General features: G+C 37.7%; 1 protein-coding gene across 1 annotated transcript; it reads right to left on the bottom strand.

Moving 5' to 3' along the window:
- Positions 1 to 1,467: 1,467 nt before the first annotated feature.
- On the bottom strand, positions 1,468 to 20,814 carry BBS5 (Bardet-Biedl syndrome 5). The gene is made up of 12 exons (XM_007452619.1): positions 20,724 to 20,814; positions 18,424 to 18,506; positions 16,825 to 16,890; positions 16,092 to 16,141; positions 15,833 to 15,960; positions 12,850 to 12,985; positions 11,814 to 11,909; positions 8,664 to 8,726; positions 7,057 to 7,191; positions 3,020 to 3,103; positions 2,033 to 2,056; positions 1,468 to 1,879 (listed from the first exon to the last, which is right to left on the bottom strand). The coding sequence occupies exons 1-12, from the start codon at positions 20,780 to 20,782 to the stop codon at positions 1,778 to 1,780; spliced, it is 1,026 nt and encodes a 341-aa protein (XP_007452681.1). The 5' UTR covers positions 20,783 to 20,814; the 3' UTR covers positions 1,468 to 1,777.
- Positions 20,815 to 24,391: the final 3,577 nt, after the last annotated feature.

Genomic DNA, 24,391 nt, shown 5'->3' with positions numbered 1-24,391 from the left:
AGTATATGACTAGAATCACAATTTAAGTTGTTGATTATAATAGAACACACCATATTAATTATGGGATGCAGAAAGCGTGACTTGAAAAAAAATTGATCCTCTGTTTACATACAAATAGCATCATATACTTCTTCATGAAATATTTTATTACAAAATTATATTCTCACATTTTTAAAAACTCAGTGGGGCTGTAAAAATCCTGTAATTTCAAAGGTTGGTATTCTTAAACACGCTCAAAAGAACATAAAGTCCATAAAGAGAGGGATTTGGGGGAGGTTTGTTTTGCTCAATGCTATAGCCACAGGGCCTCACGGGTGCTCCATAAATGTTTGTTGAGTGAATCAATGAATGCCCTCAGATCAGGGAATTATGTATTTTTAAACTTCAAGGTCTCCATCCATCAGTAAAAGTTTTTTCCCTTATTTTACATCATGGTGAAGTCAATGGTACTGTCAGCTGCTAAAACAACAGCTGAGAGAAGAGCTCATTGACTCTTTCCATTTATAGAGGCCACTAAAGGTTTCAACACACTAGAAAAAACCAACAGCTGCTCCCTTGTTTAAACAATAAATGACTCATTTCTCTTTACACGTAACACCTAACATCTGAAAAGATTAATGAGTCAGATGCACAGTGTTTTGACGTTTTGAGATTATTCCTTACTAATTGGCAATTTTATAGTCTGTTTTGCTTGAAAAACTATTGAAACAATATTCCTAGCTGCATTTTTTTGACCTGTACACATTTTTCAAGCAACATTTTCCCCCTAATATAGGTTATTATAACCCCATCCCTTAAAAATGTAAAAATCCTTTCCTATTTAAATGAAGAAACCAATTTATAGCTTTTGTTCACTGATCTTTATTAAACTCAGGTTAGCCCTTGATTGTACTATGTGTCTACGGTTGTACATACAGTTGCATCTTATTTTAAATGATTTTACACACTCACTTTTTTCACTCTAGAAAAAGAGGGTTAATGTTTTGACAAAAGTTCCTTACAAAGTTTCTTTATACTGAAGCAGTGGCAAAAAACACTTATGCAAGAGAGGTCACCAAATCTTCCCTGACCAAGAAATCAGAAAATAATATCATATTTTTGAAAACTTCAAAGAAGTTTCAATGAATGCAAACAAAGAGCAAGTCAACAAATAAACTATTTATTTACAAACTATTTCCTTACAAAATAAATGTATTCTTGCCAAAACGATATTGAAATTATTTCCAAAATAGTGGCCAAAACTTTACATAGGGGTTGATATCCTCCAAAGTTAGCTAAAATTTTTAGTTTTTACATAAATGGTTACCTAAAAATGACAAGCTTAAGGTTTCTAATTTATATGAGAGTTGGCTTACCTTTGGAACTATGTGATAAATATATTTAAACCAGATTTTTATAATTAATAAAGCAGCATTTCGATTACTCCGTAAGAATAGTCTTATGCTTTTAGATAACACTTTCAAAACATTTAATGGTGCTGCATAAATTCTTTATTAAACTCAACATGATATAGTCTTTTAATAACCATGGACTAATAATTTACAAGTATTAGTTACAAAATAAACATATTTACAACAAACCAGATACATTTTGATTACAATTTCAAATATAATTTTTAGAAGACTGGCAATAAAATCTTCGACAAATGAGTTTTTCCTTAATCATTAAAAAAACTCTGAAAAGCTTTTTCTGTAAAAACTATGCCATGCCTTACAGCAGGCGACTAGTATCTTTAATCTTGAGATATCTTTAAATAGAAACCCAGCTCAACTCAAGATCAACTCATTACTTCCCAAAGTCCCTGTAGGGTGAATCCATCCTTCAATTTCTCTATTGCAAGCCCCAGTTCTTCTGAAAACACAGGTTCACGATCTTGTTGCTTTTTGGGAGATTAAGAGGATGAGATGGGAATAGAGAAGGTGGGCAAGGAAGAGGAAAAAAAAACAAAAAATAGGTTTCACATAAGTTTGTGAATACTAAATACTGGAATATAGAAAATTTTTTTCATATACTATAGGTAAAATATCCTTACCTTATTGCCATCAGCAAAATAAGCCTATAAGACAAGGAAAATTATATTTCACATACTTGATATATAATAGGTTAATAGGCCAAGGAACAGGTAATTAATTTACAGAACAATTCTGTAACTAACTATTTTATATTCTGTTACTGTGTGTCTAATGGTTTTCTCACCTATCTTTACAATGCTGGTAGCAGAATTCACCTCTGTCAATCATTTATGTCTTCAAGAGTTACGCTTTAAGCGCTAAAAATGTGCTTTGTAATTGGTGTATAATTAGCATTGTTAACTTGAAAGGAGATACAAAGAATGACTAAGCAGCTATAAAATTTCATCCCTACTTTTGGTTTAGAAGAAGATGCTGGCAAAACAAAACAAAGCAATCAGTGCTTCAATGTGTCAGCAAATGCATACACTGAGGCAGTAGTAGTTTATTATTAACTATCTTATACTTATTTCACACTTTGCTTAAAAACTTTCATTCCCAGAGAGATAGTCTAGTCAGATTCATAGACCACAGTACATAGAAAGTATTATTATTATTTTGGCTATTAATTAAATAGTACAAATTTGGAAACAAGAAAGTTTACTCTTCAAATAGAAATCCATTTTAAGATAATATACCTATAAACTGAAAGGAGGGAGGTCCATCTCATAAAGGTTACTTATGGAAAGTATAGACTTTAAATTAATTAAATTAACTATATTTAATATATTCTGTTATCTTAAAGTGTGAAAAAACTTTTCACACATCTGAAATCCTCTGAATAAGTATGTTCTCAAACTATTTCCCAGTTTGGTAATTTAAAAGTATTTTCACACACACAAAAAAATCCCTAACCTGAAAAAAAAACTACTCTTCAACTCATGTTTAAGACATTCTAAAGTCTCAAGTTCTATGCTATTTTACACACTTAAAGCATTATTTAATTAAACATGACTCAGATTAAAAAAAAAATCACAAGAAATTTAGTAGCTCTTCTTTCTGATGCTCACCACAAAAGCATCTGTGTGATCATCAGAGTCTATTTCTACATCATCTTGAATTTGTTCAACTGTCAGAGCTTCAAGGGACTGTGGCTGAAAATCAGTAGATGTTAAAAAAAGAAAAAAGAAAAAGAAAATCAGTTAAATCAGATGTTAAAATGTATCAGAGACAATATTAATCAAATAAATAATTTTAGTAAAATGTGCTGTGAGAATTGTAAATACCTGTAAAAGGATATCACAGTTACCAACCACTCAAGTCTTACAAAAATCACTGCATAATTTATATTCTATTAAAACTAACATGAATAATAAAAGAGTCAGTTAAACCCAAGCTTTTAAATCTGAAGTCAATATCATCAAAAGATTTAAAATGACAAATTTACACAAACTTAATATGATACTTGGAAATATCAAGAAAAAATCTCTCATTGGATTTTATCTGATTTTCTGATAGTTAAAAACTATCTGTTAGTTTAAGTTTAAAAAGCTAACTTTTGTATAATAGCAAGTTTTAAATTTTCCTCAAAATAGTCATTAAATAGAATTTGTGAAAAAAGAAATTTGTGAAAAAGAAGAACTAAGATTTGTATGGAATACTCTAAAGGTAAAGCAGAATAAATGTAGTGCTGGTATCTATTAATTCATTTTTCAAATATCTGAAAATCTTTAGTGTATGAGGTACCATGCTGGTACTACCAAAGGTTTAAAGTCTCTGCCCTTACCACAAAAGGTGTGTAATCTAGTGGGAATGGAGTGAAGGACAAAACACAATTATAAATAACTAAATATCAGGTTGAACTATATGAAATTGCCATTTTAGTAAAAAATGGTCAAATATTAATAATATCATATAGTTCAACCTACAAAAAATAGCTGTAACAAATGCAATATCTATTATAATAGAAGAGTTTGGAGACAGCACAACTTCTGGCTTGTGCATGCCAGAAACTTTCATGAAGAAAAAGCTGGCACGTGATCTAGGGCTTTTAGGATGAGGATGATTTTCATAGGTGGGATTAGGGGAAAGGGTATTCCTGACAGAGGGGATCAGTATCAGCAAAGGTGAGAAACCACAGGATATAGCCGAAGAAGATGAATAATCCAATATGGTCAAAATATGAGAGTCCCACAAGACAGAAGGAGCTACACAGAATATTGTACTGAATAATGCCAAGGAGTATCATTCACACTGGAGTCTACGTGAACAATGTTCTCTGGGCAGTGCACAGCCTACAGAACCAGACACTGTGGCTGTGCAGATAAGGTGGGAAAGATAGACTGAAGTTTACTGAAATTTTTTAATACCAGTTCAGAGAATGTGGACTACTTATAGGTAATTGGTGGCGTAAAGTTGATGGTAGAAGTGTACTGCTGACAAGAGGTTACCTGATGCCCTAGTCCGAGGACAGCTGGTGTTTCAACCACGTTCACAGCTGTGTGACTGCGTACAAGTAAATTAACCTATCTAAGCTTCAGTCTCCTTAACTGTGAGATAGGGCTAATAATAATGATGATGATACACTTTATAGTGTTTTTAGGAGGATTAAACGAGATGAGGCATATAAAGTTCTTAGAGCAGTGAACAGCAAAGAGTAGGTATTCAACATAGCCATTTAACAACTATGAATATTCACTAAGAGCCTATTATGTGCTAGTTTTGATTGCTGGAGATATAATGATTAAATAGACAAAAATCCCTGACTTCATGGAGATTATTTATAGTGAAGGAGACTGATTAGTGTTACCAAAAATCAAGCAAGCAAGCAAGTGAGCAAACAAGCAGAACAAGGGATAAAAAAGTGACGGGGGTTGGTGTTTTAGATGGATAGTCCAAAGACCTCCCTGAAGAAGTGGCTTTGGAGTAAGGACTTATATGTGGTGACAAAACAAGCTACAATGGCTGGTTATTATTATGTACTGAGTGAGGGCCAAAGAAGGGGAAAAGAAGAGAAATGAAAGGTACAGACAGAATGGGTAGGAGAACTAACATATTGTCTCTAATGTGCCAGCCACTTCACAGACATGATCAATAACTTTGTAAGAGAGATTACCTTCATTTTATAATGTGAAAACTGAAGCTCAAATTTGCCTAGGATCACAAATAAATGGTGAAATTGGGACTGAAGTCAGGTTTGTCAGGTTCCAAGGACCATGCTTGTTCTACAACATTATTCTACAAGCAAAAGTAGCAAAGGAAACTGCAGTTTGAATGGAAAGAAAGGGATAGGAAAAGGGGAGAGACTGGTACAACTGACTGAATGTGTAAAGTAAGATAATGGGAAAAATAAAAAAGGAAAACCCTGGAGTTTTGAGCACATCTGACTTTGACAATGTTAAAAATAAATAAGTAGTGAATAAATAAATAGATAAATCAGCAAGATACTGCTTTTGAGAAAAATGACAAGATTTTAGGTATGCCAAGTTTGAAATACTCAGCCATGTCCTAGTGTAACTTACTGACTTGGAAAATTATTAATTAAATTACTAAGAGAAACTTTTTTTTTTTTTTTTTTTTTTTTTGGGTACACGGGCCTCTCCCTGTTGTGGCCTCTCCCGTTGCGGAGCACAGGCTCTGGACGCGCAGGCTCAGCGGCCATCGCTCACAGGCCCAGCCGCTCCGCGGCATGCGGGATCTTCCCGGACCGGGGCACGAGCCCGTGTCCCCTGCATCAGCAGGCTGACTCTCAACCACTGCGCCACCAGGGAAGACCCTAAGATAAACTTTTAAATGAGAAATTCAATTCATGTTATTTGGAATGCTCATCTATGTGAAAATATTCAAGAAATATTTGGAACCCTGCTAAGCTTACAGAGTATGCCAAGATCAGAAAGATTTGGGAGTCATCTACAGAAGTACAACTTGAAGAAACTGGAGGAGGAGGTGGTATTACTGAGGAATATACAGCGAAGGTAGAGTGAAAGGGAGAATGCTGAAAGAAGTGCAGGTTGGGAAGAAAGCAGAAAATGATGGTTAAGGAGATGAAATAGAGTGTATGTACAATATGGTGTCAACAATCCAGAGACAATTTTCAGCTGGAAGGGGAAAGGGATATATATGGAATTTGACAGGGAGACAAACAAATTAAGTATATGGAGCACAACGAGGTTGAAATCAGAGGGTATGAATTTGTACTTAGCTGTCCAATCCTACTTCTTGACCTTCCTGGTCACCTGCTGTAGTCCAAGAGCAGGAAGAGAGACAGATAATGTATGTGATATGGCCCAACATGCTGAGTACTGGCAGGGACACTGATGAAAGAGTGGGTGGCAGGGACACCAGCAATAGAGCGTATGGTGAGGGCCCCAGGACAAGAACAGACAGCAAGGGAAGGTGTGACAGAGCGCCTCTGGCAAGGGTACCATTGTCAGAGCAGACGGCGAGGAGTCTCTAATGAAGTGGCTGGTGAGGACAACAGTGAAACACCAGATGACAAGGGGCCCAGCTGCAGAGGCTGAAGAGTAAACCCAAAAGACAGCTGATGTACCTGGAGAGTGGGACTGGTGCAGAAACCAGAAGTTGTGAGGAAGGCAAAGAGCAGACATGTGGGCATGATATTCAAAAATTTTCACAACTGACATGGAAGAGGATCTGATGAATAGGAACAGACACAGGCCATATTAATGGAGCAGCCTCCTGGAGTTGCTATATTGTGGGTCATTGGGGGAAGAGAATGGTGTCTGTGAGGCCTGTAAGGTTTAACCAAATGCTAATGGCTGGCTGAAGTAAAATAAAAATAAAGCTGAAATAAAATAAAAATAAAGAGTGGGAGATTCAAGTCTCTACATCAGGAGAGCCTTGCATATGGGGACATCTTGGATAGGCTGCTACCTAGACAGGCAGGAATGAATGGTGAAGCAGCCAGGGAGAAAACAGGTGGTAGGCACAAATTAGCATTGGCCATACTCACTGAGCAGAGCCTGTATATTCATCATTTTAAACACAGTTTAAAATTAAATTGTACACAATGTGTGTATATCTGAATTTTATAGATTGTGTAAAGGCAATTGAGCAAACTCTGTATATCACACACTGAACAAATTACCTTTTCTTCCATCTCATAATCCACTCCAAATATAGGACTGGTAGAATAGACTTTGTGAAGTGAATTAATTTCCTTAACTGATTCTTGTAGTTTTTCCACAGGATCTATTTTAAAGCCAAGAACATATCCTCCGCTCTGTAAGAGAAAATAATGAAAAAATGAAAAGCCCAAGGAACAGTATTTACAGTATATGATAAACTACAGCTCTAACTGTCCTTACTTCAGAGCACAATATGTAGGCTGATTTTTTTTTTTTTTGCGGTACGCGGGCCTCTCACTGTTGTGGCTTCTCCCGTTGCGGAGCACAGGCTCCGGACGCGCAGGCTCAGCGGCCATGGCTCATGGGCCCAGCCGCTCCGCGGCATGTGGGATCCTCCCAGACCGGGGCACGAACCCGTGTCCCCTGCATCAGCAGGCGGACTCTCAACCACTGCGCCACCAGGGAAGCCCTGTAGGCTGATTTTTTAAAATTAAGTTTTTTATTATGAAAACTTCCAGCATATACAAAAATAGAAGAGTACAATCAATGTCCATGTAGCCATCATCCAGCTTCAACAAGTAACAACATATGGCCAGCTCTGTTCCATATGTAACCTCCCCATCCCCTAAATCTCCTCCCCTTACCCACTCAGGATTATTTTGAAATATATCCAGATATCACATAATTTCATCTGTAAGTATCAAAGCTAGTATTTCAATATTAAAAAAAATACGCCATAGATTGTGAAGGCCAAGGGAACTGAGTTTTTCCTGAGCTAGACCTTGAAAAGGAATAGACTATATATTAAAATAAAAAAGGGAATGGCATACCTGAGGCTATGTCCTTGAAGAATTAGGAAAGAAACCTGCCCATGACAGTTTGTTGGAGAAGAAGTGTTAAAAAATTAAGTACCCATATGGTGATGGTTGAGAGCGTACACTTTTGTGTTCAAATCCTGGTTTTACAACACTACATATGATGTATGGTTTACATCACACAACTAGCTGTATCATGCTGGGGAAAGGAGTGAGTAGACATTCGTATTTAAATTTAGAATTTAGAAGAGAAAAATCTCTTTCTAAAAAAAATTTATTAAAACAAATAAATGCAAAAACCAGGCATAACGGGGCATAGCAGTCTATAATTAGATACAGTATAATCTGAGTTTGATGGTATAAAATCTCAAATAGGGTGTGTTTATCTGTATAGACCTGTGTTGCTTAAAGACAGTCTTGTGAATCAGTCACACCTGGAATCAAAACCTAGCCCTATCACTTACTGTTATTAGACCATTGGCAAGTTTTCTAACTTCTCCAAGTCTCAGTTTCCTTGAATATAAAATGGGGAAAAAATAGTAACTGTATCATAGGGTTGTATAAAGATTGAAATAATGTCATGACTGTAATCATAATTAATATGTCTGCCCAAAAGAGAAATATAAGCAGGATTCTTCCCATGGGGACAATTACTATATGACTTCAAACTCAAACTCTTCATATAATCTCATGTTACAGCTAATACTCTTCTTGGATATAAACTGGTTACTATAAAACTAAAATTAAAAATACAGACTGTCACATAGTTTTTTAAATCTATTAAAGATTAATAGAAATATAAAGTATCTTACCTGCTGAGAGCTTTCTATGACAAGAGCTAAACCAAATTTTGAATCTCTAATCTTTATTGACCGCTAGATATAAAATGAAAAAAAAAAAAGCTTGTTTTTATTATCTGATAGTACTGACACTTTAACACATTTTTCAACTTTTACACAGTAACTACTTTCATAGTCCGAAGAACAGAACTCTTCCTCTTTCCTTTTTCCTTACACTCCTATAGAGATCAATTAAATGAAAATTTTCATACTGGAAATAGGTGGCAAATTTGTAAGGCAACACAAAGATGACATCTCTGAAATATGTACAAATTCTGACTTAAATGTCCCCTGCTTCAGGGAGTCCACAACTTTTCTGAATATTTTAAACCAAAGGCCAGCAATCCTTTAGTTATGGAGAGCCAGTGTCTTTTGTGGCTCCTAAGGCTGGGTTAGTCTTTAAAAGTCCCATGTGCCTATATACAATGGAATATTACTCAGCCGTAAAAAGAAACGAAATTGAGTTATTTGTAGTGAGGTGGATGGACCTAGAGTCTGTCATACAGAGTGAAGTAAGTCAGAAAGAGAAAAACAAATACCGTATGCTAACACATATATATGGAATCTAAAAAAAAAAAAAGGTTCTGAAGAACCTAAGGGCAGGACAGGAATAAAGACGCAGACGTAGAGAATGGACTTGAGGACCCGGGGAGGGGGAAGGGTAAGCTGGGATGAAGTGAGAGAGTGGCATGGACATATATACACTACCAAATGTAAAATAGCTAGTGGGAAGCAGCCACATAGCACAGGGAGATCAGCTCAGGGAGATCAGCTCGGTGCTTTGTGATCACCTAGAGGGGTGGGATAGGGAGGGTGGGAGGGAGATGCAAGAGGGAGGGGATATGGGGATATATGTGTATGTATAGCTGATTCACTTTGTTATACAGCAGAAACTAACACACCAATGTAAAGCAATCATACTCCAATAAAGAAGTTAAAAAAATGTTGCATGTGCCTTCTGCTTCTTACACAATAAATGACTAAATTCTGAAAGAACCTCCACTGCATTTATTGAAAAAAAAAAAGTATGGGCATTCATCACTGGGTATCAGAGAAGGCTAGGATAGGTCAAATATAATTAACTCAACTGGTAAGTGTGACATGAGGGTGAAGCGTGGCTAGTGGATGAGCAGTGATACCAGTGGCCTGAGAGAAGGGTAGAGGGGCAGAAGCATAATGACATGCAGGACCTGTAGAAAGTGAAACAAAACGTACTTGCTGGTAGGGTTAGAGAGAACCATGGAGGATCTAACATTATAACCAGCAGACCAAAAGTCCAAGAAGGATAATAATCTGTGGTAGGTGACTGTGTATCATACTTCCAGACAGATGGGCATTGGAAGTTGAGAAAAAGAGAGAAAGAGAGACACAGACAGACAGACAGCCTAAATGGTAATTGTTATGAAAACATGGGCTTCCATCTAGACTACTTCACACCCTGCCAGGAGTACACACAGTCCTGGTTAAGAACCATAGAACACTGGCATCCTGCTTATGAATAGGTAATCTAACCAGGTAACCGTGGATGACACAGGCTGGTAAGATAGAAACTGGCAAGAAGATACACATATAAATATACATCTATAGGAAGGGAGTCAGGACAATGGCTGAGGCCCAGAGCTGAAGTTAGAACATGACTGCCCCAGTGACAGATTGTGATGATATCAGATTGCAAGTTGTTTGGGCCAGGCTGAATTCATTCCAGAATCCGTATTTGGCAACGGTATTCTTAAATAACGAAAAGTATCCTACTTGAAGAACAGAAATCACAAAGTTGTTTACTACTCAGTAATTATTCAGCATAATAGACGTTGATATGTAAACGCAGTATAAAACAGCAACGAACACTACAAACATCAACTTATCAAATACCTATGTAGACTCTGTCACATATTTCCAGCTATGCTTATAAATTCTCATATTTCTTTAGATGTCCAGAAATAATTTTTTTCCTATCAGATCCTATGATTTTCTGTTTAATGTGTTGCTTTTCTCCACCAGACTGAAAGCTCCTTAAAGGCAGAAACTGCATACTGGTTCATGAGTTTCATCACTGAGCATAGAGCAGGTGCTCAGTATTTGGCAAATGAATGATCAAATATTTTAAAGTAACTCAGGAATCAAACAATTTAGCAAAAGATAGACTTGGGAATATTTTGCAAAGAATCATCTTTCCCACAGGTTAAGAGGTCTCTTTAAAAAATGACATTTTCCAGATATCACATACATTGTATCTAATACTCAATAAATATTTATTAATGAAACTATTTAGTCTTAAGACTACTTATATTCTGTAATAAGGGTGATTATCATAGGATAGCCTCACAGGATCCTCATTAACTATTTTTATGTTCCATCTAATTTGCACTAGGGTCCAATAAGTAGGGGTTTTTTTTAATATATAAGATGAAATTCTTCAGATTACTGGAGTTTACTACTTGTTTCACTGAATCACATACTTACCATGATAGCAGCAGCAGAGTAAAAAGAACCATCTTCATCTACCCCCCAACAAACTGGTCTCAGGTGTAATTAGTTCTTATTCTAAATTTTAACAGCTTTAATTTAAGCTAAAACCATTATGACTAAAAACCATCTTGATTCCTTTCACTGAACTTGTAGTATGAATCCAGCTTATAGTACATGCTGTATCCGAATACAATAAAAACTGTTTATTCACAGAATTAATGAATTCACTCTGGCTTTAAAAGGGTTTGAGCAGAAAGTAGCAAGACAGCCATAAAGTGTGTGGGTCAGTGAGCTGAAGCCATGCCAAAGAACCACTATATACTTGCCTCCTGGAAAGGTTATGGAAAACTTTAGTAGCTAAAAGCCCTTTGAATAAAATCTAAGAAAAATCACCTTATCTGTATGATAACTATTAAAATTTTTAGACTCCAGTATATTTCTCTCTTAATAGCGAGGTGATAATGGTGCCGTTTCCCTTGAATGGAAGTACAGTTGGGTCTTTTTTGATTATCAACATTTAAAAAGTATGCTCTCAGCTAAACTGTTGCCACTAGGGAGAGAGAAAACTCATCTAATCCCAAAAGTCCTATTAACTGTTGAACAGAAATTATTTATTCTACATTAAAACAAGGTCATCAAAATGCATGCACTTACAATTTGCAGATATGGTATACTGACATTAAAACTGTCATTCATATTTGCATGCCACACGATTCTCACATTGGTAATAAAAAAAGTTCCTAAATTTCCCTGTAAAAGAGAGTGATGAGAGAGGCATCAACAATCATGTCTGAATACTTACTCTTTATTTTCTAAACACAAGAATAATTCTGATTCTCACAGCAGCATAAAATACCAGAATTGAGTATTATGAGTAGTTATTCAGATGGGGAGCTGTCTATATCCTATAGAATATTTATCATAGTTTAAAACTAGAACTTTTCAAGTGTGCAAAGTTTATTTACAATTTAAGCTTATGATTCCATGTTTAGCAAGAGCTCTTCAATCAAATGCTACAGCTTTGATTATCAGTCGAATCTAGGTTGTAACACCCACAAAGGCTGGAAACTATTCTTACTATTCTTAGTAAGAGACAAATTATTCTCTAGAAATTGATTTGTTTCTTATTCCAACTATTAGTTGCTTATATGTTTCCTCTGATCATAATTTCAAGAGGAAATGAAAAGTTACAATCATGGATGTAGGAGTCATCAAATGAGTTATATGTTTAATTCCATAAAGACTGGATTAAAAGGCTTCCATGACTGTCCATCCTATGACTCTCCTCAATCAGCCTAAGTTATCATGATGTGGAGGGTAGTGTGGTATGGGGGAAGAGCGTGCGAGTGTGGTATGGGGGAAGAGCGTGGCTGTGGGACAGAATAGATGTGGAGGCCACTTAATTCTTTAGGGCCTGAGTTTTTCATCTGTAAGTGAATAGAGACTGGACTAGATGACCTTTAAGGCCCATTCCAGCTCTAAGTCTACACATAACAAATGTTGATAAACAGAGTATTAAAACCATACAAATATGAAAATCAGAATATTATGTATATCAAGAGCTATGTTAATTAAGAGCTCTAATGCTTATTTTAACAGTTAAATAAATATACAAACCCAATCATAAATGCAAAAATGATTACCAAAGAAAGCACTGCCCCAAAAGGTTCATTAGTTCTTTGCATGGTACCTGATCACTGGATAAATTCCATACTCCACTGATTTTATCATATACATGTTCTCGTGGTAGTAATCTTAGTTGCTTATTTTGAATTAGCGCACTTCTCAATTTAAAATCACGATACATTTTAGAAGTTTCATATGCTCTATAAAAAAGAACAAAAGACTAATCCAAACTGAAAATGTGATTTTCTTAGATTATGTTTACTTATCTACAAAAATACACAGTTATATACTCAAATAGTTACTAAGGTACATTAAAAATTTTTTCTTTTCAATAAGTTTTGGTGATTATAGTCTTTTGTACTGTATTTGTCATTTCAGTGTAGTATTTACACATTTTATCTCAGTACCTATATTTAAGATGACTAATTTTTTAAAAACTTATTTTATTTAATCTATTTTTGGCTGTGTTGGGTCTTTGTTGCTGCACGCGGACTTTATCTAGTTGAGGTGAGCGGGGGCTACTCTTTGTTGCGGTGCACGCGGTTCTCATTGCGGTGGCTTGTCTCTTGTTGCAGAGCACAGACTCTAGGCACGTGGGCTTCAGTAGTTATGGCATGTGGCTCAGTAGCTATGGCTCATGGGCCCTAGAGAGCAGGCTCAGTAGTTGTAGCACATGGGCTTAGTTGCTCCGTGGCATGTGGGATCTTCCCAGACCAGGGATCAAACCTGTGTCCCCTGCATTGGCAGGCAGATTCTTTTTTTTTTTTTTGCGGTACCTGGGCCTCTCACTGTTGTGGCCTCTCCCGTTGCGGAGCACAGGCTCCGGACACGCAGGCTCAGCGGCCATGGCTCACAGGCCCAGCCACTCCGCGGCATGTGGGATCCTCCCAGACCGGGGCACGAACCCGTGTCCCCTGCATCGGCAGGCGGACTCTCAACCACTGCGCCACCAGGGAAGCCCGGCAGGCAGATTCTTAACCACTGCACCACCAGGAAAGTCCCCAGATGTCTAATTTTTAAGTCAATATATATAGTATGGCACAAATGAGAGGAAGCAGATTTTTTTTCTTTAAGCTGAAGAACAATGCTTGCAAAAACAGACATGGAAATTAATTTTTCTATCAAAAAGCTTCCCTTCATTTCTCTATTTTAGTTAAAGGCACCATTATTCTTTTGATATAAGACTGCAATTACTTTTCTCACTGAAACCTGAAAACATTATGCTCACATCTACCTTTATACAGAAAATTAGAATGAATCTGTACCAACTCCAAAAGGTACCCTAGGACAGTGTATGTATCTGTGTGTGTGTATGTATGTAATAAAATCCCTATAACTTTGTTTTCTTTCCATGCCTCCCTATTGATAAATAATAAACACAGAAGAAAATTCTGATTAAATTTTGGTTAATTCTAATTTTAACTCCGCAAAAATACAGGCTAATTTACCCTTTTAATAAAACTAAAGGGTTTTCTTTGCCTGAGTAACTTTCGAAATCATTTATATAAATTATAATATGTATTGTTAAACTTCTGATTTTTATATTAATTAATCTTCTAGTATATAAATTATGAAAGAGCAGGATTCGAGCATTTGACTATAAATCTTAATTTCCTTTAGGGTGGTAATCATCAATATTTAACCAGTGGAAAAAAGGGAAACTATTCATGTTATAAATTGTTTTGGAGGGAACACATAACATTTTTATACTATTAAAAAAAAGTAGCTTCCCTGTTCCCTTCATACTCCATTTCATATTACTTCTCTAAGTAAACTGAAATAAAAAGATAAGAATTAGGTATATGCCTAAGAGAGCTTAAAAAAATATGTTTTCTCACAAAAACTTGTATACAAATGCTCACAGCAGCATTATTCCTAACAGCTAAGAAGTGGAAACAACCCAAATGTCTATCAGCTGATGAGTGGATAAACAAAATATGTATCTATACAATGGAATCTTATTCAGCTATAAAAAGGAATGATGTACTGATATATGCTACAACATGTAGCATGCTTGAAAACATTACATAAGTGAAAGAAGTCAGACATAAAATACCACTATATTGTATGATTTCATTTATATGAACTGCTCAGAATAGGCAAATCCAGAGACAGAAAGTAAATCAGTGGTTGCCAGGGGACCATGGGGATGAGGGAATGGGAAGTGACTACTATGGGGGTTTCTTTTTTGGAGTGATGGAAATATTCTGGAATTGAGTAGTGGTGAATATGCAACACTACCAAACTGTAAACTTAAAAATGGTAAATTTTATGTTATGTGAGTTATATATATCTCCAAGAAAAGCGAACAATTATATAGATTAAAAAATCATAAACATAATTAAAAAATAAAATAACAACTAGGAAAGAAATAAATTTGCAACATACATGACAGATAGGAGTAAAATTAAGAAATTTACAACAGAAAACTATACATAGCCAACAAATATGAAAACTTTCAACATCACTAGTAATAAAAGAAATTCAAATTAAAACAATGGTATATATACATACTATATCTATCTGTGTGTATAAGTTTTTGTGTGTGTGGTTGTTTTTTTTTTTTTTGGCCTGTCATCTTAGCCAAACTTTTAAAAAAATCATAGTACTTAGGGCTGGTTAAAAAAAAAAAAGAGCTGGGGTAGTAAAAAGAGAATAATTAAGAAAACAAAAAATCAAAACAACCACAAAACAACAAAAAATTTCTCTTTAGAGAAATTACCCAATCATGCCTTCTACTGTTAGAAAAATAACCTTAATTCCTTAATTGAATTATTCAACTTGGTTATCTACACTGAACAAATTCTCTATTGCATTTTTAACTACCTTGGTAGCTAATTTAATAGACTCTTCAGCAGTTTTATGTGTTTTATAAATACCTTCAAAGTGTTTATTAAATGGTAATGCAACATGTTCTATGTATCTTCAGGATGCTTGCAATAGAGCTTGGAGGAAGACAGCACCACATGTCGAAATTTTACCCTCTAAACCTTTATATCATAGAATTACCTTAAAAATATTCAATAATCTATAAAGTATTACCATACCTGTGTACTGCAATCACAGAAGTAAAAAGTCTAGGACTTCCAGGAACCAAATTTGTAAATATAAACTCAAAACGAGTACTGTTACATTTTGTTAGTATATAAAGAGCTTCAGTTTGGCCTCGTAATTTCTGTAAAGACAAATTTATTTAAAGCTTCAGATTTTAAGAGCAATTTCTCATTTATAGAGAAAACAAACATCAACCTCAAATATCTACTGTTTCTTCACTATACATATTTCAATAAGATTTTTCAGACTTACAGAATTAGCAGTCCTTGTTGTAATATTCAATATGCAGTTGTAACCAATAGCTAAAATTTAAAAGCAAAGAATTTAAAGAACATAATAAAATAAATTGAGGGAAAAACTATATATACAGAACTTTTAAGTTTAAAAAATTAAATATATATAAAAATACAATTAAAATTTTTTAATGAAATATCTACAAATTTAAGTTAAATAATTAAAAGGACTAGAAAGATGATTCTGCCTCTTTTGAACAAAAATATTCTCAACATGGGGAAAAAGGAGGTTTGCTTCTCTAAAACCCATACAGTATTATTTACTAAAAATCTTAGCACCACAACATCAAGAGAAAAAGTCTAGCTGGAAAATCTACAATACCTTTAAAAAACAAATGAAACAAAATTTAACACAATGAAAGATTGTACTTTTATTAGAATTTAATCTCCCTTCTTTGGTATTACTTGAAACAGGTTATAGCAAGTTTCAAAGTAAAGTAAAAAACGAAACCAAAAATCATTCAGTGTAAAAGCACTAATCTTGTATATGTCCAAGAGACAAAATGGACAGACTGAAAAAAATATTCTTTTTGCATTATGAGGCAGTCTGTGGTTAGTCTAGGATTTCTTAAGTTTTTATCAATTAAAGTTTTTCACATATTTCATAGTATAGCTTCTTTTGGTGTCGAGCCACTGTGCAAGTTTACTTGACAAATTATTTTTTTTTCTTTCATGCTAACAAAGATACTTACAAAGATTGACTCTGAGTAATGCCAAAGAGTGCCAGATAATTCTTAAATTTGTTATTAAGAGTCTACCTAAAAGCAAACAAACAGAAAAATAAGTTACCTTAAATAAGGACCCATTTTTGCAGTATAGAATGAGATGGACATGAAACTTCTGGCCCAGTACCAACAGCAACACCCACAGATGTTTTTCATACAGTTATTAATTGAAAATACTTATTGCGCATATCCATTCTAGGTAAGGTATACAATGTGTGATTCAGAATCTCAGAGAAACAAAATCTGATAGTTACTCAAAAAATACAGGTATTCACTGCCAACACCTTGATTTGACTCAACTGACAGAGGAGAAAACTTTGTACTGTTTTCTTTTTTTCTCAGTAGAAGCTGTTCTGGGTGTCCCAGTAAGTTATATGCGTCCAATTGAGTATGAGTACAGGACAGTATAATTATTAAGCCATTCAGTGAAATCACACTTCTCAAAGAACTCTCATATATATATGAATCCCTGCCATTTGAGCAGTCTCTTAGCAGTTCTCATTTAAATGAGCCATATACTCATATACCCAGTTTTTTTGCTGTGAGCAAACTTTTTCCTCATATGAAGTTATGGCTAGGCTGAAGTCTGTTAAAGGCTTATGCTTTTCATTCTTAGCCTCAAACTGATGTCCTTACACTGAAATATGTACCAAGTTAGATAAACTTCATTTCTCAAAGTATGTCCTATTAAATAGTAGTCCCTATAGATGCTCCAAGAAAAAAAAAAGTCAAGTAAATCTGTGCATGGTAAACTATGTGTCTTAGAAGTTTGTAATACAATTAGTATACGAGGATAGTTTTGAAATATCTTGAACTAATATCTTTTTTTTTTTTTTTGTCGTACGCGGGCCTCTCACTGTTGTGGCCTCTCCCTTTGTGGAGCACAGGCTCCAGACGTGCAGGCTCAGTGGCCATGGCTCACAAGCCTAGCCCCTCCGCGGCATGTGGGATCTTCCCGGACCGGGGCACGAACCCATGTCCCCCTGCATTGGCAGGCGGATTCTCAACCACTGCGCCACCAGGGAAGCCCCTGAACTAATATCTTGAACTAAGTTAACTCTCTTAACTTTAACACATTTCTTCAGCAAATTATAACAATGGAATTCTTTTGATGAGTAATCTATAGCCATGTCATACTCCTTCCTCCCTGAAAAAACCCCTAGAATATCTAAAATCAGAGAAACTAAGCCTGTGTGAATGTTGGAGTGAGATGGGATAGGAGGTCCTAAAAACAAAGGAAGGCGCTCTCAAGAGAAACTGTGGAACATTACATGGTATGTTTGACAAATAGTAAGTCACCCAGCATGGCTAGAGTGTAAAGTTCCCACAAGATCACAGAGGACTAGACCTGCATCTATCAGTCAGGGTCAAACAGAAAAGAGTTGGCTCACTTAAATCAGGATAACTGGGGTTTATTTACAGAAGGACTTATTACAATGGTATGGGGTGGGGCATCAGGAACCATAATTGACATATAATGCTGTTTCATATCTTATTCTCCAGCTAATATAACTTAACATTTGTAATTTAAACCAGAAATATAAAATACATTAGAAATATACTCACCTTTATCCCCATTATTTCCTTTGGTGTCTTCAATTGAATCTAAACAATCAATAAGGACTTCTCCAGGTCTTGTTTTCATTTGTCTAAAATAAATAAAAAAGGCTTTAATTTTTTAGCTACAACTACACCCGCTTACCATCTAGTGAGGGAGAGAAAAGGCACATGCATATAAAACAGACAAAAGTATAAATAATACAGTACCAAATGCTCAGGCATTTGAAAATAAGGTTTTCAAGAACTTAAAGAACCTGGAGATCAAGTGGGGCCTGGAGTGACCAGGGACATGGGGAGAAGTCAGAACTAAAGGAGAGGTAGGATTTGGAGAAATAAAAGAGAGAGAGGAGAATCTATGATTAAGGACCAGAAATAAGAAATGATAAGAGAATGTAGGAAGACTGGCCTGGCTGGGGAAGAAGGTACATGTTGAGAGGCAGTGAAAAATATAGTAGTAGGTAAGAAGGAACCAGATTATGGATAACCTAGAATGTCAGTCAGATAGATATGGGTTTTATCCGGTGGACAGTGGAGAAGCCCCAGAGGTTTCTGAGTAAAGCAAAGGAGTCATGCAGTTATGGAAGGAACAGATACAAGCAAAGCAACATTTGGACTTGGTAAACAATCAGATAAAGGAGACAAAAGGAAATAAAGAATGAAGAATAGGTTGCTGACTGATAGAATGCAATCTAGAGTGCCAAAAGAAAAGAAAGGAAAAACCTAGCAGAATATGTGGTAGAGCCTTCTAACACATTCTCAATAAAGCCAACTCAATTACCTACTGGAAATACAGACATGATCATACACTTCACTGTTGAAAAGCCATATTACCCCACTACCTAGATGATGAAGTCCAAAATCTTCAACTGAATATTTCACAATCTAGCTAATCTACCTTTCTATTTGCACCTCCTTTCTCTACCTGCCAGACCCTGCTTCTAGCCAATGAGATTTATACCTCTAAGACTGCGCATCTACTTTTTTTTTTCTTTTCTTCCTTTTCTTTTTTCTGGAATACTCTCCTCCTGTATACCCTAGCAAGGCCCTGACCATTCATCAGGGCTCAATTCAAATATTATTTTTTCTTTGAGGCCTTCCCTAGGAAGAATGAACTTTTCTGTTTCTATGGTCCTCCAGCTTTTTGTTCATTTTTTCCATGACGGTATTTACCACATTTTTTATAGTTAGTTGTCTGCATCTATCTCCTGCAGTAGAATGGGGGTGGGGTGGGGGAAGGGTGTCATTTCCTATTATTTTTGTATCTTTAGCTATCAGCACAGTCACCAGTACGTAGTAAGCATCTGATAAATGTTTAATAAACTGAAAATGTTCATGAAATGAATCTTTGCTTAAGAACCCTCCAAGAATAGCAGGAAAAGTCAAAGAACCTGTGCAATATGTAACCATTGCTTATAACTTTATAAATTCCCTTCCCTCACAACGCCTTAAAGGATCCAAGACCATGCCAGTATTATATATCTAGCCACAGCTAAGCCTGGAAAATTAATATTTCATTTTTTCCACCTAAGAAAGTTCTGTTCATAATAAAGAATCATGCGAATTGGCTAAGAAGCTCCAAACCATCAACCCAAGAACCTTAGCTTTACTGTTTTCCAACACTTACTATCCCAATGGGCACTTTTTTCCTGGACTGCCGGCAGGAGGTTTCTAACTATTCTCTTTAAAACATGAAAATTTCCAAAAACAGGCCTTCTGTTTGAGAAGCTCCAAAAGAGGGTTCCTTCTTCCTGTTGGTGATTTAGATGAATAACTAGAAACGAAGCTTACCACGGAAATAAAGTCTCCATGGTCAGGGATTTTGGAGAATGCTTACTCTCACTTCCCTCGGAGACTCAAGCTTTAGAACGGTGAAGTCATTTTTCTAAGGGCCCACAATGTGTGTCCTTATTCTAGACCTAGTTTCCGAACCCTCGTTTCCAGAGTCCCTGCTCCACGTTCCTTCCACCATACGAAACTGGCACCGCAAGCTCACTGGGGTGTACTGGACGCCCAAGCCCAAGGTGGTCCCTGCCGTGTTTGGGCTCAGCTGCCGACAGGTCCCCCGGGTCAAGACGCGACCGGGGCTCGTAAGGGACCGAAACTGCGTACAATCTAGACGCGCTCCGGCTGTGGCTCCTGCAGAGGGCCGCTGGGCCCCGGACAGTCTGGGGTCTCCTGAGTTGAGGACAGCAGACGCCAACCTCCTCCCACCCTCGCGAGGGCCTTAGGCTCCGCCCGCGGGTCGGGAAATCGCGCCGCGGCGCCCTCTACAGGCTCCCGGCCACTGGGGAATCTTGGCGACTCACTGCGAGGACACGTCGAAGCGGACATCCCGGTCCTCCCAAAGCGCATCCAGCACTGACATGGTGACCGCGGCGGGGGAGGCCTAACGGCGTCTCGCCGGCTCCAAGACAACGGGCCGCCTCTGGTACGACGTCTACGGCGGGCGCCGAGACCCAAACTTCCTCGAGGTAGTGTGCGCGCTTTCCCGGCCCTGGGGTGTAGTTAAGCGGATTTGAGGCTCCAGGCAGGTTTCCGTGCCTCAGAGAAACAGAACTGGCCCCGGCGCAGGAGCGGGTGCTTGACTTCTGAGTGACCTTCCGCACCTCCAGACTCGCCTCCTTAAGCCGTTCCTCCCCTCCCACCCCCTTCCGTTCCTCTCCCTACATGGTCGGGAAATTTAGCCTTAGGGACTTCCCAGGCGGTTCACTGGTTAGGACTCCGCGCTTCCACTACTGGTGGCCTTGGTTCCATCCCTGGTGGGCCAACTAAGATCCCGCAAGCCGCATGGTGCGGTCTGAAAAAAGAAAGAGAGAAATGTAGACTTAAAACTCGAAATTCCTCGTCTGGCTCTGCCTCCTCCGGCCCAGCCCACCTCATGCCGTCCTTGCGCCTTCTGCTTGCTCTCCAACCAGGCAGGGCTCAGCGCCTTTGGAGGGCGCCCCCTTTTTCTGTCTGGAACTCTCGTTCTCCAGATCTCTACCTGGCCCGTCCTTTGTCACTTCAGCCGCAGCTCAAAAGTGAACTAAAGCGGTCCTTAACCTTTCTTCTCTCGCTCTGCTGTGAGTACCTTGAGGACAGAGTTCCCTTTGAACCCACGCGAGCACAGAGTAGGCATTCGGTAAGTACTTTTCGAATGTATCAAAGTGCTGTCCTTCCCTCAGTTCATGACAGTTCTCTAAATCAATGGTTCCGAGTGTGGTCCGGGGACTCCAGGAGGTTCTCAAGATCCTTGCAGGGTGCCCACAAGGTCCAAATGTATTTTTAATAACACTATTTGTCTTTTTAATTCTCAGTCTCCCTTTGAGTGTACAGGAGTTTTTTAGAAGCCACATGATGTGAAATTGAATGTAAAAGATATATGAGAAAACAGCTGTCTTAATATCAAGCTGGATGTTAAAAAGATTTGCAAAAATGTAAAACAATGTTACTCTTCTCACAATTTTTTGAAAATATAATTTAAAAAATGTAATATATGTTAATATATAATGAAGTTATTTTTACTTATAAATGAATTAAGTGAATTTTTAAACATCTCAATAAATATCAGGGCTTCCCTGGTGGTGCAGTGGTTGAGAGTCCGCCTGCCGATGCAGGAGACACGGGTTCATGCCCCAGTCCAGGAGGATCCCACATGCCGCAGAGCGGCTGGGCCTGTGAGCCGTGGCCGCTGAGCCTGCGCGTCCGGAGCCTGTGCTCTGCAACGGGAGAGGCCACAACAGTGAGAGGCCCGCGTACCGCAAAAACAAAGAAACAAACAATAAATATCAATAGCTATAACCCATATAAATAAAAGCTCTTTCAGATCCTCAATGATATTTTTAAGGGTGTAAAGGGGTCCTGGGATCAAAAGTTTGATCACTTTAAATTATCTGGCACTCCGGTGTGTCAGGCTTTGTGCCAAATACTGGGTATATTCATATGAAAGGCATGAGGAGTTTTTCTCAGGTTGAGGAAGGTAATGGAGACAAAGGAACGTGTGGTGGACACAGACTAAAGTGGCCTCCATTGAGTCATGCCCTTGTATGATCCCATCCCCTTGGATGTGAGCAGAACCTGTGACTTTCATCCAGCTAATAAAATATAGCAAAGATGATGGGATGTAAAAGTGATGGGATATCATTCCCATGTTTATACTATGTTAAATAAGGCTGGATCTCGGCTGACTGGAGCGAGAGAGACTCTCCTGCTTGCCTTGAAGAAGCCACCTGCTATGATACCGCCTTGAGGGCCAGCGGTCTCACGTCCTATAGGTGCAAGGAGCTGAAATCTGCCAACAACCTGAATGAGCTTGGAAGCAGATCTTTCCCCAGTAAAACTTCTGATGAGGCCTTAGCCCCAGGAAGTATCTGGATTGCAGCCTGGTTGTGACCCTAAGCAGAAAACCCAGGTAAGTCATGCTTGGACTTCTGATCTACAGAAACAGGGAGATAATAAATGTCTGTAGTTTTAAGCTGCGGTCATTTGTTATATGCTGCAATAGAAAACTAAGACAGAGATTGGTATCAGGAGTGGTGTGCTACTCTAACAAATAGCTGAGGCTATTAGACCCAGCAAAATTCTGCTGGTGGGAAGCAGGCTGATAAAATTACTCACCTGTTGGGAATTCCCTGGTGGTCCAGTGGTTAGGACTTGGCGCTTTCACTGCCAGGGCCTGAGTTTGATCCGTGGTTGGGAAACTAAAGATCCTGCAAGCTGCGAGGTGTGGCCAAAAAAAAAAAAAAAAAAAAAAAAATTACTCACCTGTAAACATGTGCTATATTTCATGAGAAAGCAAGGATGACTCAGAGGATCTGAGTACCACAGAAGATTATTCCCAGATCTTAAACCTTAAGCAGTAAAAATCCAACATTTGCACAGATGGATGTCAGAATTGTTACATGGCAGTGGCTCATTTGTACCTTCCATTTCCCCCCTGTTGAACTGGAATGTCTCTAACTGTTCTCCTATGCCAGTCCCACCATTGTATGATGGGAGTGTTGGGAGCACTGATCTCTATAGTTTCACAGGTCACTAAGGGGAATTGTGCTTCGAGGAACTGCACTTAGTGAATTATAGCCAGGGGCCTCATTTGCTCAGATGTAAATGATTTAGATGATGAGATCTTGGATTTTGAGCTGATGCTGTAATGTGATGAGAGGGGAACCTTGGGATGGAGTACACAGTTTTTTTTTTTTTTCCTTTGGGAGAGGCATGAATTGTTCAGGGCTATAGGCAGAATTCCAGGTGGCCTCTAGATTCCCACCCATGGTGTACATATCTTATGTAATCCCCTCCCCTTGATTGTGGAAGAATCTATGTATAGGATATCAGTCTTGTGGTTAGATTATGTTGTATGGCAAAGATGAAAGAGTTTTGCAGATGCGATTAATGCCCTTTGAATTAGTCAAAAGGGAGACTATCCTTGGTGGGCCTGAACTTATCAGGTGAGCCCTTAAAAGAGATTTTCTTGCTGGCTTTGTTGAAGTAGTGTCCAAGTTATGAGAGAGCCACATGTCTAGGAACTGAGGGCAGCCTTTAAGAGCTGAGAGCCAGCAAGAAAACAATAACTCCAGTCATCCAACCACAAGGAACCAATTCTGCTAAGGAATCTGAATGAGCCTGGAAGGGGACCCCAAACCTCAGATGAGATCACATCCCTGCAGACACCTTGATTCCAGGTAAGCAAAGAACTCAGCCCAGACTCTTGACCCACAGAAAACACTGTGAGACAATAAGTTTGTATTGTTTTAAACATCTGAGATGGTGATAATTTATTACAGCAACATTAAATTAACGCCCTGACATCACAGTAGGACCTTTGAAACAAAGACTGAAATGACTATTTTTCAGTGCTTTTAACTGGGCCTTCATATACTTTGTTTCCCAGACTTTTTTTTCTCCTGCATTTGTAAGTAAAGTTTTTTGTGTGTGTATGTGTTTTTACTTTTTTTTTTTTTTTTTTTGCTGTACGCGGGCCTCTCACTGCTGTGGC

The sequence above is a fragment of the Lipotes vexillifer genome, unplaced genomic scaffold (assembly GCF_000442215.2).
Source record: "Lipotes vexillifer unplaced genomic scaffold, Lipotes_vexillifer_v1.1 scaffold454, whole genome shotgun sequence".
In the NCBI taxonomy this organism is placed as follows: domain Eukaryota; kingdom Metazoa; phylum Chordata; class Mammalia; order Artiodactyla; family Lipotidae; genus Lipotes; species Lipotes vexillifer.
Note: the sequence above shows the minus strand (reverse complement) of the source record. Positions and strands in the feature narration are given on the sequence as shown.

Coding starts and splice junctions, on each gene's coding strand:
- BBS5 (XM_007452619.1), bottom strand. CDS start 20,782: ATGTCAGTGCTGGATGCGCTTTGGGAGGACCGGGATGTCCGCTTCGAC. Junction 16,891..18,423: donor AGGAAATAATGGGGATAAAG/GTGAGTATATTT, acceptor GTTTGCTTTTAG/GTAGACTCTTAATAACAAAT. Junction 2,057..3,019: donor ATCACACAGATGCTTTTGTG/GTGAGCATCAGA, acceptor CTTGTCTTATAG/GCTTATTTTGCTGATGGCAA.